The sequence below is a fragment of the Megalopta genalis genome, chromosome 1 (assembly GCF_051020955.1).
Source record: "Megalopta genalis isolate 19385.01 chromosome 1, iyMegGena1_principal, whole genome shotgun sequence".
In the NCBI taxonomy this organism is placed as follows: Eukaryota; Metazoa; Arthropoda; class Insecta; order Hymenoptera; family Halictidae; genus Megalopta; species Megalopta genalis.
Window position 1 is genome coordinate 18,531,037 of NC_135013.1, and position 17,362 is coordinate 18,548,398.

Consider the following 17,362-nt stretch of genomic DNA (forward strand, 5'->3'; position numbering starts at 1 on the left):
ACAATGCTGTTCGATTATTTGAACTAAATTTTTATTTTACCTTCATATTGATTTATCAGTTTCCCCAATTCATTTCATTTTTGGCCAGAACAGCACAATCTTATTCCGTCCCTTCCCCTTCACGATCGAAAAGATTACGCACTGCAATTGTTTAAATTCATCTGTTTAAAAATTTCAGATTCCTTGTTAATTTCTATCTAAAGTCTGCGTTTCTACATTCACTGGTTTCAAGTCGGATTACTTTGAACCCGTACGAAAGTACGGGCAGAGAAGTTTTCTGTTGCTTAACGATCCACGATCCACTAACAGCGGATAAAGTCGGTCAATTAACAGAAGACGAACCGGACAATGCGACGAGGCAGAAAATCGAGCGACACTAGAATCCCAGGAACTCGACACATCAACGAGAAATATTTCCCTATTTCTTCATCTTGCCGGGCACGCGTTCGTGCGGCTGCAGGCCGACTGGAACCGGTCGCGCGCGATAATCAGCGACCTTCGACCACGATCGTTATCGTTTCCAGAGGTAAGATCAAGGCTGCGGAAGTGGCCCACGGAGGAACTCGTCGAGTACGAGCGTGAAATCCCTAGTCGCACGAGTTCTCCATCAAGACAGAGGTTGAGGAAGAGGGAGAAAAAGAGGGAGAGAGAGAGAGAGAGAGAGAGAGAGAGAGAGAGAAAGAGAGAGAGAGAAAGCTCGTTTCGCTGACGCATGCACACAGGTGCGTGGAGCCAAGGTGAATGCGCCTTGAACACTGGCGAGCACCTTCAGTCGTATCATCTTCTTCTCCCCTTCAACAGCAGGCTCGGTGCATCGCGGGCTCCGCGCGTCACGCGACTCGATGCGCTGCTCATTTCGCGGGCCTCCTTTGATCAGAAAGCTCCGCGAGTGTGTTTGCGCTTCAAGGGATTGCCGCGCAGAGTAATTAGTTTCCTTCCGGTGACTTAGGATGCTCCTTGCGAACGGTGATCGTTTCGGGGATCCGGCTCCGTTCGTGGAAACCTCCGACCGATTCGAAGCTGTCCGAGAAATGTGACGAGGAGGATCCGGAAGAACTTGCGGACTCGTCCGGGTCGAAAGTTTCTCAATTGGCAAGGTGGTGTGACCTTGAGCCGTCATCGTGCTTCTATGCCGACGCGGCCGCTACCCGTTTCCGCGTGAAGCCAGTTACTGACCTAGGGTCGCGGACCTGATGAATATTGAGTGGACACGGTCTCGCGGACCTCGGGCATCCTCTTCCATTAGCATATCTCACCGTTCGTCGTTAATCGGCAGCTTCGTTAGGCCGTCGCCTCTGGAGAACGTGCACGTGAATTCGGTGGTACGGGAGTGATGATCTGCGAATGATTTGTTATAATCGAACGCTGCGTGGTTAGCATCGGTATTGTTGGGATCATTGAATTACCGTTGGGCGAGTTGGTATCGCTGGTGGCACGAGTGTCAACGGTTCCGAACAAGAGAATCTTGGACAACCTCGCGAGATATGGGAGTGCAGCTTTACCATGATCGTTGTGGCTTCGTCCGAGATCACTGTTATTGAGGACTTTTCGAAGGACACCTTGGGAAGGTAAATTTGTTCGGTCTTCAAACGATCCGATGCTTAACCCCTTAACGTGCACGCTCGAGTTAACTCGAGCGCGCCAAACTGGCCAAACTGTGCACGCTCGAGATAATTCGAGCGGCGTTGTACTTTATGTTGCTATAATTTTTCACACTCGAATGCGATCGAGAATTGAAAATAACAATGTGGAAGCAAAAAAAAGAAAACAATCGTTTTATTGATATTTATCATTTACATGGGATTGTAAGCTGTAACACATACTTATTCAAGTATAAAATATATCCTTGTGAGCCGCTTTCCGACAGCGTATTCATATTCAGATTCTGATTCGCTCATTTTTCAATATATATTTTACTAAAATATAATGTAAAATAAAATATAATAATAATAATAACAATAATAATAATAATAATAATAATAATAATAATAGTAAAATCCAAAATTGCAATAAAAATTTTGATTATTTTTGTATTTTTGTAATTTTCTTGCCAAGACAACGTTCTAAATTGTGTTTCTTTACATTAAAAAAAAATTGATTTTTTTTGGCCGGCCTTTTTAAAAAGAACTGCATTAACGGGTTAATTTTGTCTTTTAAATAAGGTCACCGGTTGACGATTTAGAGTTCGTAAGATAGTTTCCGCCTTTCTATTCTTCGTTCTGTACACATCCTCGCGATAAGTGCGGTGGCACCGGGACCGGATGAGTCCTAGATGAAATATCGATGTTTATGTAGGTCCTCGTTATGTAGGTATTACGTGCATGTATTCAGGTCGATCGAACTACACATAACGGTTGTCTGTCTCTGTTTGTGACTTTCGCTCTAGTAATTTCTCTTAAATGGACCGGCTGGCATTTGGTTAATTTCGAATCGACATTGGAGCCGAACCACCTAATTTGATCGCCTTAAGTAGCTGTTTCAATCATGATGAGAAATTGTCGCCTGAAGACATACTTTAGTTTTGAAGAGGCAAATATTATAACGGGCAAACCCTTTTTTGTTTTAAGGTCGTGATTTTTGTTCACCAAATCGTGGCGCATCCTTGATGCGACGATTGTCGTGTAATCTCGAGTACAAATAAGCGATAGGCTTATTTCATTGAGCTGAGTTTATCAGTCGCTAAACATATTATCATTCTGAAAAGTTTGCATAGGGATAGCCTGAGCATCATTATCTACAAAAATGTAGCAGAGTTGATAACTGTTATTGTAGATCATTATATCGAACTGTACATATATACAATCCTATTAAAATCGATAATCGTAAAATTTTGAAGAGTGTTCGAGAAAAATGTTGTTGTTGATCATAAATGTTTACCCTCTTAAACCTGCTGATTAGATTAAATAAGGAAATGGATAAAGGAATAGATAAATACAGAAATAGATCGGTTTACTATGGTATTACTGTTTGATTCAATCAGTTTACGATTCTGCTTTATTGTTCTGCAAATATCTGTAATATATATAGATATAGATATTCAGATGAAAGATGGCAATTTCTAAATATTTACAGAATATTATTGTATTAATATTATTATATATATATAATAATAATAATAATAATATTAATACAATAATATTCTGTATTCTGTATGTAATATATATATATATATATATATATATATATATATATTACTATATTACTATATATTATATTATATTATATTATATTACTATATATTACATACAGAATACAGAATATTATTGTATTAATATTATTATTATTATTATTATTATATATATATATATATATATATATATATATATATATATATATATATATATATATATATAATAATATTAATACAATAATATTCTGTAAATATCTAGAAATTGCCACCTTTCATCTGAATATCTATATATATAATAATATTAATAGAATAATATTCTGTAAATATCTAGAAATTTCCACCTTTCATCTGAATATCTTTGTGCAAATCGCGAATCTCAATTTGCAAGAGAACGTAATACCGAGGTCAAATACTATTTGGAATATAATTGTAAACTATATTATTTTTCTTAATACTAAATCAGAAAATATTACATTTATCTTGACTAAGAAATAATTTATTTAACAAACACCGTTCCTAAAGACTGTGAAGGTCATTTACTTTTGGGTACTTTGCTGATTAGTAGACTGCGGATTTTATGCATTTATGGCAAAAGTGGGTAAAAAAGAAATATAGAACAATGCATTATTTCCAATTTATTAAAACTGCTGTTAGGTCATTAAGCATGAAATACATACTTTACTCTATTACTTCATTATAAAAGCATTTCATACTTAATGATCTGATACAAGGAAACATACATTTGCATTTAATACTTGTTTTATAGAATTAATATAGACAAGTTTTCATTTGCGAGAAAAGATCCGCTCTTTATACTGATTAGAGATACAAATTATCGGATATCGACATCCGAAAACGCATGATCAAATTTACCGAACAGATTTAGATATTCGAAAATACTAGGCCGTTAAGCGACGCTTAATATGCGCGATCCGTAAATGGGGCATCGGTGGCATTATCTAAGATATGTGGGCCGTATAAAACCGTTTATCTTGCGGCCGAAAAACCGGCATTACTTTCACACCGACCCGATACAAGGATAGAACGGCGTATACGGAACCGTAGGATGCTGTTAGCAACATCACCGTCGCGAGATAATAATCGTCCGCATTATCGTAGCACCGTGACGTTTTCAACGAAGGGTTAAAGTGCTGCTCGAATTACGTAATATTACGCTAATGTCTACGGAGATGCACGAAAACTAACGGGCACCGTGTACGGAATGAACGGATAAAAAGCTTCGCGAGACCCGTGCTGTGTTAGCCAGGTAGAGACGGTCACCGTAAGGAACATTATTTCACTATGTTGTTGCTGCGTCGTCGTGACGCCGATTCCGTTCTAACTGCACCCGAAGCGACGATCCTTCGAATTCCTTGTAATCGAAAAGTCATGTGGATGTTCAATTCCCGGGATCGACTAAAATTTCGTGTCGTCTTAAACTTCTCTGTAGATGTTTATCTCCACGAACTCGTTAAAAGAGATTGCAGCCACACCAGAGGCTTTTTCTTTGTTACACGAACGCTTACAGTAAATTCATTCAATTCATACTAATAATATAAATATAATATATATATATATATATATATATATATATATATATATATACCCAATTTCAATATAAATGCATAAAACCAGTTTTATACTTATTAATTTGAATATTATATTATATTATAAATATATAATATAATAATATAATAATAATATAATAATAATATAATAATAATATAATATAATATATAATAATATAATATCAATATTCAAACTAATAAGTATACAATTGGTTTTATGCATTTATGTTGAATTTAAGATAGTAGAATGATTAAAAGAATTTAATAATATCGATATATAGGGTATCCCAAAATTATGGTAATTTCGGGAAATGGGTGATTCCTCAGGTAATTTAAAGTAACTTTTTCCTTAGCGAAAATGCAACCGCGGCTTCGTTTACGAGTTATTAACGAAAAACACTGACCAATGAGAGGCCAGCTCGGATGGCGCAAAGTGGCTGAGCCAACTAGCGGATGAAGCCCAGTTCCGCTCATTGGCTCGGCCATATCGCGTCAGCTGATCTCGCCTCTCATTGGTCACGATTTTTCGTTTAATCGATTCTCTTCTTCGTTTTTTCGATTAATTTGTATTATATAATCCCTAAACCTTATGCTCTAAAAATGATTTTAATAAATGTTATGTTTAAAACATTTAAAAATTTGTTGGAAATCTCGCACTAAGTAGTTTCCAACCTTCTAAAATCATCGAAAATAGGAAGACGCTTTTGCTTGGCTCCTGTCTTTTGCATTTGATACAGACAAGATTTATTTTGCATAAAGATCCGCAGTGTAATAAAAATATTGTAATCTGCAATATCTGGTTAACGTTGCTTGCAGTATTTATTTCCCGCTCACAATTTTTAGACAGGCGTAGTTACCTCGACGTATCAAGCGGCTGTTACATTGGAACTAAAATGTTTGATAAATTCGCATTTTAAATTGTGTCTCGAATACGCAATATATTTCTATCGATTCTTTCAATCCTGAATAAAATCGTGATTTATTATATTAATGCTTGGAAACAATCTTGCGAAAACTTTATTAATTTTTCCGGGGTTACTGTACTTGTGAAAATATTCGTCTCCCGTATATCAACTCCGAAACATGGAAGTTCGGAATTTATGGCCTACAGCAACTTTAATGCCATGCAACACAGCACTTCGTATTCAAATATCTTCGTACCGTAGATCCTCGATTATCTGAAATTTCATCATTTTTTTATCGAATGTTTCCTCTCGGGGTACATATGGGTTACGTTTATTGTCACATATTACACTTAATAAACTTGAATTGATGTGATTATAATATTATATATATATATATATTATATATATTATATTATTATATTATATATTATATATTATATATTATATATTATATATATATATATATATATATATATATATATATATATATATATATAATATAATACTGTAAAACCTCGATTATACGAGCTGATCAAAGAAACGCGAATATTCAGATAACTATAGCTTAATTAAAGCGCTAGATTAACAAAAAAAATATTATAATATATAATATATATTATATATTTTATATATGTTCTTATTTTTATATATTATTATTTTTATATTTTATATATACAATATTATAATATTTTTTTTGTTAATCTAGCGCTTTAATTAAGCGATAGTTATCTGAATATTCGCGTTTATTTGATCACCTCGTAATAATCGAGGTTTTACAGTATTCGAACGTTCTTTCGAACATCTTTCGACGTCTTCCGGTGAACTTAGCACAGTGCATTTCACACAGCGCGTTGTTGCTATTGGAATAGTTTTTCTAAAACAAAAAAAAAGGTTACGGCCTATACCTTGAAATCTCAACCGTGAGAACTGTACCAGGCCAAGCTGTGAAATCCTGGAATCTGATCAGATCGATGTTCGTTTCCTACGAAACGGAGTTCTCGTGTCCGGGATCGTTCGGTTCGCGATGAACGGCGGTTTATCGTCGAAATTCACGAAACTGCCGGAACGGAAACAAGCAAGCGGATCTTTTTTAGGTCGGTGAAATTCAACGAGTCTCGTTTCACCGTCGCGACGCGGATAAGCCGCGGAGATGCCGACGATCGAAAGTACATTCGACCCCGCTCTTTGGTCACGATTCCAGCTGGAACCCGCGTAGACGAAGGTCGGCCACGAACTTGGCCTCGTTCGTTGTCGAAATCCTTCACGCGAGATCTAGGCTGCCTTCCTCATTTACCGGTCCGCCGCTCAAGCAGCAAACTTCGGCTCGACGGCAGCCGAATCCTAGCCGTCCGATCGATCCGCCGTGATTCGACTTTCCGAGAGTTTCTGCCATTTCCTGAACCCTTTCGCGGTGCTAACTGTACCTACCCGCTCTGGGACTATAATCGCTCAACGGCGATCGAACAGTCATCGCATTCGTGGTCACCGGTCTGCTGGGTGATCTTGCGCTCTAAAGAGTTCTATTTCTTAGGTCGAAGTCTCGAAAAGTTCGAAGCAGATGCTTTCGCGGCATTGAACGTTAATGCAGACTGCGATGCCTGTGCCATTTTGATTCAGAGTATTTAAATCGTCGCATAATTATAAAATATAATTATAATGTAATATAAACATATATATAGTATATTATATATATTATAGTATATTATAATGTAATATAACGACATATAAAATATAATTATAATAAATATAATTATATTAATATAATTATAATAAATATAATTATATTAATATAATTATAATAAATATAATTATATTAATATAATTATAATAAATATAATTATATTAATATAATTATAATAAATATAAATAATTATTATATTCAATATAAAATAATTAAAAAAAGATAATTATATTAAATATAATATAATTATAAAAAAGACAGTGTACGAAAATTCTAGAATTATTTTAGAATTATTATATTAAAGAAGAAAAAATTTTAGAATTAGTATATTAAATATAATAATTAAAAAAAAAAATTATATTATAAAATATAATTATAAAAAAGACAGTGTACGAGAAGCATCGTCAAGATTATGTTTTGAAAAACTTATGAACAAAGTTAAGGAATGGTCGTGAACGATCATCGATTGCAAACTTGTGAAAATGATCCGTTGACCGAGGGTTAATAATACGGTATCTTTGTTAGTTAAAAAATGGCAATTTTAAGAGTTAAAGCACTCCTCAAACACAAAATATTGCCATTTCTTTATAACAAGTATTCTCGCCGAAGATGATATTTAACAAAAATATGAAGAAAATGAAACATACACAGTATAATTACAATAATTTGCACACTTTTCGAAAAAATTGCAACAGCTAATTCGTTAAAATAATGTAGGACGAACTTGTCAATAGAAATTGCACACAATGTGATCGATAAATACGTACAAATTTCGTCTTCAAAACTGATCGACCATAACGAAGATATTAAAGAAATTGTTCTCTTTTCTAGATTTCACGATATATTGCATAAAGAACATTCTGACGGATGCTCCAGCATTCTAAAAAGTTGATCCTTATTTTCTGACGTTTTGAAAAGTAGATCTGCAACGTAGTTTTATCCGCTTTTTAAATATGGATAAAGTTGTAATCCCACGTTTCTCGTCAACTAATTAATTTTCTAGTAAAATCACTGTTTCATCTCGAAAATATTTCTCGAAAGTTTCGCTTTAAATCGCTTTAATCCGATTTAAATCTATGAAGTTAGTGTACGTTCTGCAGATTACTTGAAGCTTAGCCAGTAAAACGAGAAACTTTAATCGCGGTTATCTGATACCCACGTTATCTAAATCGGTGATCAAAATGCTTAGAAAACTCTGCTTAACTGGTATGAAAGATATTTTCTTTCGATAGCCCGTTTTCTTTAATTGCCTTAACATAAACTCTCTTTTCCATTGATAACCAGGCTACCGATTTCGTGCATTTACTTAGTCACTTAACGATGGATGGAGAAACGAGATGTACTTTCGTCCAACCTCCATTTCTTACGATTGATTTAGAAAACCTTGATTGTGTACAAAATACCGCAGTCTCGCGATCACCGATATTTTAACTCCGAATATATAAACCTTTGTTCTAATAAATTTTTTAAAACATGTCTCGTTCTGAGATCTTCAAATTGAATCAGCCACTGCACAAGGTATTTACAAACAAAATCTCTACGTGGATAAAATCTTCGACAACTATTTATATTTTTAGCGACAAAATTCTGAGATCTTCTTAAAAATATGTACTCTCCCGAAAACACCAAGCTTGATTGTAAAAAGCCAGTTCACTTAAAAAATTCCTGACGGTACATACAGACGGCCAGCAATTATCAGCTGATTAGTAATTATTACTTACTAATTAGTAGTGCTTCCGTTCTCTGCTAACATTTCGCAATTTCGCCAATTATGTATAAATCTTATACAACTTGCTTGTCGCAACTTTCGCGTCATTCTTTTTGTGACTCGAAGCATAAACTTCCCAATTACTCTCTTTCTAACAACGCCGCTAACGAAAACCATTTCCTGCACAATGAAAACAGTTTCAATGACCAAGCAAGACACAAGAATTTCACCGCAATCCGGAAGAGAGCTTTCCACCGCACCTGAATCTCGCTATGGCCTCGACATTGGACTTTGAAATGACACCAAGGGAAAAGAAGCGAGCACTACTATATCGATATTGTCGAGCCAATCGTGGAAGCGTCAAACCGTGGGTACCCGTATCATAGGTACAAAACGATAACGGTGGATGAAAGTAATCGAATGTTTCGCTTAGCTAGCACGTCGGACGCGCCTTTAACCTTTTAGGCACGACTTCATCTTTCAGAACGACACGTCACTATAGTGGCTTTCGCGGATGTCATCTCTCTGGACGACGCGCCACTATAGTAACTTGCTCTAGTAGCTCACTCGCTCATCGTTTGAACCAAATAATCGTCTTCATATGCATCGTTTCACACTTCTTTTGTCTTCGCATCGATTTACAACAGTCTACAGGGTGTCCCAAAAATGTCTCGCAATCCGGAAATGGCGGGTTCCTCGGATCATTTGAAGCAACTTCTTCCTTTACAAAAATGTTCTCCGAGGCACCGTTAACGAGTTATCAACGAAAAACAGTGACCAATAAGAATCGAGTACGGCTGACGCGAGGCGGCCCAGCCAACCAGCGCGCGAAGCCCAGTTCCGCTCATTGGCTCGATCGTCTCGCGCCAGCCGAGCTCGCCTCTCATTGGTCACTGTTTTTCGTTGATAACTCGTTAACGGTGCCTCGGAGAAAATTTTTGTAAAGGAAAAAGTTGCTTCAAATGGCCCGAGGAACCCGCCACTTTCGGATTGCGAGACATTTTTGGGACACCCTGTATATACAGTATCAGACTCTGCCGTCCAGAGAAATAGCCTCGCGCAGAATTCAGCCGTACCTAAAAGGTTAAAAAACAGTAACGGCGGATGAAAGTAATCGAATGCTTCGCTTAGCTAGCACGTCGGACGCGCCTTTAAATAGAATTTGAGCATTCGCTTATCCATCCCGTCGGATGTCCCATTTGTACGGAGTCTTCCCAGCGGCGGGCATCTGTCCGAGCGTCGATTTATTATCTCGATTAGATTTGTTGCCGCGGTACCGGTTGCATGGTGGGCAGGTTGCAGCAACGGCGCACTCGCTCGAGACGAATCGCGGCGACCTGCATCCTCGCGCGTAACCAGTGTGACCATCGCCACGCGGCGATGAATCATTGATAGATTCAAGACCTGCTCGACGATTACGCGCACCAGGATTCCGTTTAATGGCACGACGGTCGCGCTCCGCGATTCCTCGGTCTCCGTCGCAATTTCCCAGCGACCGCCTATCGATTATAATGGGAACCCGTAACGACGCGATTTGTCTGTGACTGGAAAATTATAGATGCGTGGAAGCCGCGCCGCGGTTGTATGTTCTTTCTAAGTGCTCGCCTCTGAGCCGGTTGTTACCTCGATGTTGGTTTTATTCGTCGCACAGCGTGGCATTTAACCCGATAAGCCGGCCACGACTATCTTAAATGTAGCTCGATCCTTAACCCCTTAAGTGGAAATTACGAGGCTCTGCCAAACTCGAATTTGACGGGCGACGCCTGCCGCATATTTAAACGTTTAAGAACCGCAGGAATTTCGTCTGACCGTTAAGAAAAAATGATTATGATTTTTACACATTCGCTTGCCTTTTCTCTGTCTAAAATTGTATCGTTATAATTATAACGTATTATTTAGAAGATGAACAATATTAGAAAGAGATTTTAAGTAGTTCGTAAATTTTGTATTATAATTTTATTAAGAATTTTTTTTCTCAATATTTCTAAATATTTTTTTATTTTAAATATTATTATTATTGATAAAAATAAAATAAATAATATTATTATTATATTATTTTATTTTCTTCATTTCTAAAAATTTTCTAAATATTTCTTTTTCTAGATATTCTTCGATCTTTATTTAAAATTAGCATTACTTTATTGGTCTGTTCTATTACCAATGAAATAGCGTCCACATTTATATAAATGTAAGAAATAGAAACAGAAATATCTTAGTTCCAAACTGTCTTTATCGCAATTAACGTTTAACCCTTTGCAGTCGAAGCCATTTTAACTCTAAATCCGAAATAAGTTTCCTGACTTAGAGGTCACATAACCTAGCGCATTTTACATATATGAATTTGAATTTTGCGACTCGTGCAACAGTCACACATATTATTATTGGAACGCGATATAACAATTTACAATGGCGCCTTAGAGTGCAAAGGGTTGAAGCGCAAAACCGGGGCACGAAAAGGTATGTCGATTTGAAAGAATTTCTTGATATTAATTAAACATTACCAGCTGCAGATATTTCTTTTTACATAGAAATTGGACAATTTATGAAAGTAAATGTGAATACAAGCGTGAACATTTAAAGAAAATAAATACTGCATAAATGAAATCAAAATTGTTTTAGCACCCGAAAAGGTGTCTTTAATAAAAACGATTGAAGTGACTAAGAAATATAAATAAATCAATAAATAATGAATTTTAAACTTAGTAAAATTAATGACATTACTGCAGGGAAATATTAATTATCGAGGCGGAACAGTGCCTTCTAGATTCACGCCGAATCGTAGATGCTTTGCCGTCACGAACTCTCTCAAGAATTCATCGTAACTGGACGTTAAGCACACTACGAAGTTCCAGGGGCTCGGAACCGGTGGAGTTAGTTCCGAGTGAAATAATTTATGGACGGACATACTTTCGCCGGATATGATAAGTCTGATTTATTTGGTGTCTTCGTGCTGAGCCTGCTTGAGCAATCGGTACTTTGATCCTCTGTGTAAGGTAATTTGGGAAGGTGCCTAAGGTTTCTTATCGTAAATCGTTTCCTACGCATATTTCTATTACATCGATAGACTTTATTGCCGTTTATAAAGTACATGCCATAAAAAATGCACGATATTGAACGAAGGAATTCTAAATTATTATTGATTCTTATTATTTACCTACGGGATACCAGACCTCTCTTTATATATATATAAATCATACATATGAAATGCACATAATCCAGAAAAAATATGAATATTACAACTTACAAGATTCAATGCAGAGATACAGAGGAATGAGTAAAACGGTTCATTGTCAGAATGCTTGCGAAGAAATGCAGTTTTCGCTGAACTCGTTCGCCGTTCTAGCCGCTCTTGTGATGCAGCTTTGAGAACCACAGTTAGGCAGAAAGTAATCTGAATGATGATTAACGATCACAGCTGTTAGTTATTATAATTTTTACCCAATTATTATAAATTAATCATAACAACTAACGAGTTATGATGAGATGCCTATTACGTTGGCAGATACGATTGTGCCAGCATATGATGAGATGCTTATTACGTTGTGCCATAGTATCCTGAATAAATTGTCGATTCTGTCGGGCATCTTCCTTCTATTGGGTTGTATAATACATTTATTAATTATTATTATTATAACACATTTATTTGTCATGCATATAAATACGAAGCAAACTATTGCGAATGCAAATGCATCGAACGGTCACGTAACTGTTGCCATTTATTATCGATAAATTTTTCAGATTTTCAATCTTCGCGAGCTGTTTTTTATCCATTCGTTTAATCAACAATGTTGTTCGCATAAGTACATTGTGTTTCCTTCTTGGATTTATTCAACCCATTCTTTTGTGTTTTCTTTAATCGATTGCGAGCATTATTTTCGCAAAATTGTGAATCAAAAATATTCGTAATTATTGGGTTGGCAACTAAGTAATTGCCGATTTGTTCAATGAAATAAAAAATTTCTTTTTACTTGGAACGAAGTTTAATCTGTAATGTATTTTCCATTTCGTTCGATGACCTTTTGCCATCTCTCCGACAACTTGAAAATTCCACGCTCGTAGAAAGTCTGATCCTTTTCGGCCAAAAACTCAGTTAAGTGAGATTTTACAACGTCGTCATCGTTAAAAGTTTTACCACGAAGGTAACTGACATTCACGGATAATAAAAAATAACATAATAATAATAATAATAATAATAATAATAATAATAATTTTATAATATAACATTTACGGATATCATAAAAATGGAATGATTAAATATTAGTAGCAGGTGAATAAAATTGTATTTCGGTTAAAAAGGAATAATTAAGTATTAATAGTATTAAACGAAGAAATATTAGCTACAAGAGAATGCAATATTATATAAAAGAGAAGTAATTAAATTTTGATAGCTGGGGAATAAAATTGTATTTTGGTTGAAAATAAATATCTAAGTCAATGCGGCCTAGCATCGTCCTGCTGGAAAATGACACCTTTACGATTGACCAATTCTGGTCGCTTTTCCTTGACCGCTGCATTCAATTTGTCCAGTTGCTAACATTCACGGATAATAAAAAATAACATAATAATAATAATAATAATAATTTTATAATATAACATTTACGGATATCATAAAAATGGGAGTGAGAGACATCTATAACTGAAATCGGCAATTACTTAGTTGCCAACCCAATATTTACCTTATGTACAAGTAGAATGAAACTGTATTAAAGGGGGTCGGATACAATTAGAAATTTCAATCGTGGAGAACGTGAGTAGGCAATAAGCCCGGGAATACCAACGAAATTGCGAATTGTCGGATACGATACCAAATATCCAGCTAGGGAATCGATCGATCGGAATAGAAGCGAGAGCAAAAAATGGATAATAGGCATCCCGGGTTCAATACCCTCCACCAGGATATTCTTCGGCGTCTGAGACAATAGAAACTCTTCGTCCCGTCGTTTTTATCTGTTGTCACGAGATATCCAACGGATAAAGACGGCTTATTGCGTGCGCCGTTTTAGCGTTCCGACGAAAGCAGAGCGCCGAAGACAACCGCGACGATGGGGTGGTAGCAACTGGATGACTCGAAACTGGGAGGGGATGAGCACACGGTCAATTAAAGGAAATACACAGTCCGGAACGAACGTTGCCCCACGGAGCGTCGCAGCGCGCGGCTGCATCCGTGTAAAACCGAATATGCATGGCCTTCTTTTGGTTAGGCTTCCTGCGGCAACGTGGCTACGAAATTAATTACATCAGACGGTAGGAAGTTCTAAACCCGTTGGAAATTTTTTCTTTTTTTCTTTGTAAAACGCACGCGTTTTACCGTCTTATTCTTGTTAATGGAACTCGGAGAGAGAAAAAGGATCGCGGAGTGCATTATCCTTGCAGCGAGCGCCGAAGAATCATCAATCCATGTCAATAAAAAAGGTTTGAATACTGTCTCGGTTAATCCGATTAGATTTGTAGAAGCAATCGATACTAGGCTTGTCTTTTCCAGTTTTCAAATTTATTTAGGGAGGAAACTCATGTTTTTATTGTTATCTTGAAACGCGTTGACTTGACTGCAGATTTATGCAGGTTTATGCATTTGTTTGTACGAGTTTTTGAAATATGTATAGCGTTCATTAACGAAAGATTAGAGTCAAGTTTTCATGAAGGATTCCTTTAGCTGTATTCGTAAATTGCAAATATTGAAAAATACTTTTATTATGATAAATAGGAGGTCGCGTAATATTTTTAATCTGCGTTGCACATGAAAACCAAAAGAATCCGTACAGCAACCCGGTTGGTACTCGAGCACATACAAACCTACTTATAAGCTGTAAATAACGACTAATCTTTTTTATATAATGTTAGGATGGGCCACTGCGGTAGGACTTCAGAACATATTACTTTAAATAATTCACTTTCCGTTAAGAAGCTGCCGACGTGTGTTCCCCTGTTGTCTCAGCTCTCTCTCTCGATAATTTAATATTATCGAAGTTTCGCTTGCTTTTCACGTTGATTTCCCTATCCAACAGGCCTCGCCGCAATTTTTGCTGATTAAATGTTTTCGTCATGGCGAAGGTCCGCGGGAAATATGCTTCTCGAACCGTCCGCCCGATTAATTAATATTTCCAGTCGCATTTCGGCGTGTCGTATGCAATTCGCAGCTGTCCGAAAGTCCTCGAAACTCCCATTATCCTGACATTCAGTCTTGGTTCATTTACCTAATTGCTGTCTGTCGCAACGTTCGTCTATGTGTGTGGGTGTGTGTGTCTCATTGGCTTGCCATTATTAAGGCGAGCATCGATTAAAGACACGAGCCTCCTCAAGAAACTCGTAATCAGCGAAGAAGCTTCTACTCGCGATTAATTAGCTATTAATTCCGTCGAGTACTTTCACCGGCAAACTTGGTTGTCTCATGCGAAATGGGAACAGCGAACAATAAATATTACTTCTTGCGAAGGAAAGTGTGCGATGTTCCACGTAAAATGGCGCGCTGAAAAATGCTGGTCGAGCCGTCGTTAAATTCAGGTGAGCAGAAATTATTAAAAATATTTTTCCATTCTATATAGTGTTCTTGTTTGCAACATCGTGTCTTTTTTCTTCGAAAACTGCAGCAGCTCGAGAATGTAGTTTTACACTTCCAAGTTTTTATGAATACTTGTACTTTGATACTTTTGGTTTGCAATGACATCTCATATATCTATTCATATCGATACATTGTTTACTCACAATTGTTTCGAATGTACAATTTTGAACAATTTCAGCGACAATTATAGCAAGCGAGCCAATTGATAGTAATATATACACACGTTAAATTGGTCTGGTTACACAGCGAATAATTATTACAATTTCTACGTTATCTGTAACGATTTTTATTTGTATTATGTTATTATTTTTGTATTATATATATTATTATTATTATATTTATATTATTATTATTATTATTTATATTATTATTTATATTATTATTATATTATTATTTATATTATTACTATTATATTATATATTATTTATTATATATTATTACATATTATTATTTATTATTATTATTATATGTATTATTTGTATTATATTATATTTGTATCTTTAACTGTAACGATAATTTACATGTACACAAATAAATCTCTTAAGTTCCAAGATCATCCCATATAGTTTATCTTAAAATGATCGTGGAATCTATCCGGCATGGGGGCCGAAAGATGAGAACATCCGTTAAGAACGAAACGACAATTATTAGGAGGCCGTGTGAGTGCCATGTAGGAAATAGTATTCTCATTCCGTGCTTTGATCGTTAATCGATCCGCCGGATTCCTTGAACGCGGTTTTCAAGGGAATGTGCAAGAGGATACTAGAATCGCACATAGACAGCGCATCGATATGTTTCCTTCGCGGAAGCTCGCCTCGAAGTTCAGCGTGTAGGTGAAGGTGAAGGAAAGGTCACAGGGACCGGTACCCCATGTGAGAAACGTCCCATGCTTCGCACGCGCCGTTAGGGTTCTCATGGATGTTCCGACGTCGAGTTCGTGGAACGAAGTTCACGTTTTCACAAAAAATACGTGAAATCCGTAATGTTTATTGCGACGGCTGTTACATGAAAAAAAGAAACATGCTGGAGGAAATTACGGCGGCTCTAAATAATTTCACGAATCCGAGTGGTGTTAATCGCCTACTTCCTGGATGGAATTTACGTTTCGTACATTTTCAGCCGAGCCTGGATTATTGTTATGGTAATTACGCAGAGTGAGCAGCTAAAAGATGGTCGGTTGGCATGGATAATACAATTTTTTAATAAATGATATCATCCAGTCGGAGTTCGATCAAATATACTCCATAAAATACACAAAAATTTGGTCTTTTAGGAAGAAAGCCTTACGCGAGAGAAGTTTTGTTCTAAACGTTCGATTTACTTTTTCAAGCAAAATCGCTGGACATTTTGCATATAGCGTAGCAGCGAAGTGACTTTAATCCTTCTGCCAATAACCACAACTTCCTGTAATGTTCTATAAGTCCGGAGTTTCCGAGCTTAAAACTTCCCACTTACAAGCGAGGTTACCCAGATGTCCAATTAGTTTTAGGAAACCAACGATTAGTGGTAATAGTGTCCTCCTATTAACTAATATGAGTGTCATTGTATTATCTAGTATGGATGTATGTACGGATAAAAATATATTTATTTTCTTACTTATACATTTTCATTCTACACTGTTATGTACACATACATTGTACATATATACACCATATTATACAGTTACTTCATATACATACTGATATGCTTGCCAATGGATTTCTGATTTTTCTATTTGATGCAGGAAATAAAATTAATACGATATTTTTCATTTTTCAAATGTATACCATATCAAAACGCAATTTTAACAAATATTCAATTTTCCGAGCTAG

The 17,362-nt window shown here is 36.2% G+C and overlaps 1 protein-coding gene across 2 annotated transcripts in view; it reads left to right on the plus strand.

Moving 5' to 3' along the window:
* The first annotated feature begins 213 nt into the window (after nt 1-213).
* LOC117219082 (WD repeat-containing protein 47) overlaps nt 214-17,362 on the plus strand; it is a 186,841-nt gene continuing 169,692 nt past the window's right edge. Inside the window, exon 1 of one of the 2 annotated variants that reach the window (XM_076522912.1) lies at nt 214-1,568. In XM_076522912.1, the coding sequence (XP_076379027.1) occupies nt 1,504-1,568 (65 nt within the window). In that variant the 5' untranslated portion in view covers nt 214-1,503. The remainder of the gene's footprint in view (nt 1,569-17,362) is intronic. The other variant, XM_076522918.1, reaches the window with a different exon arrangement.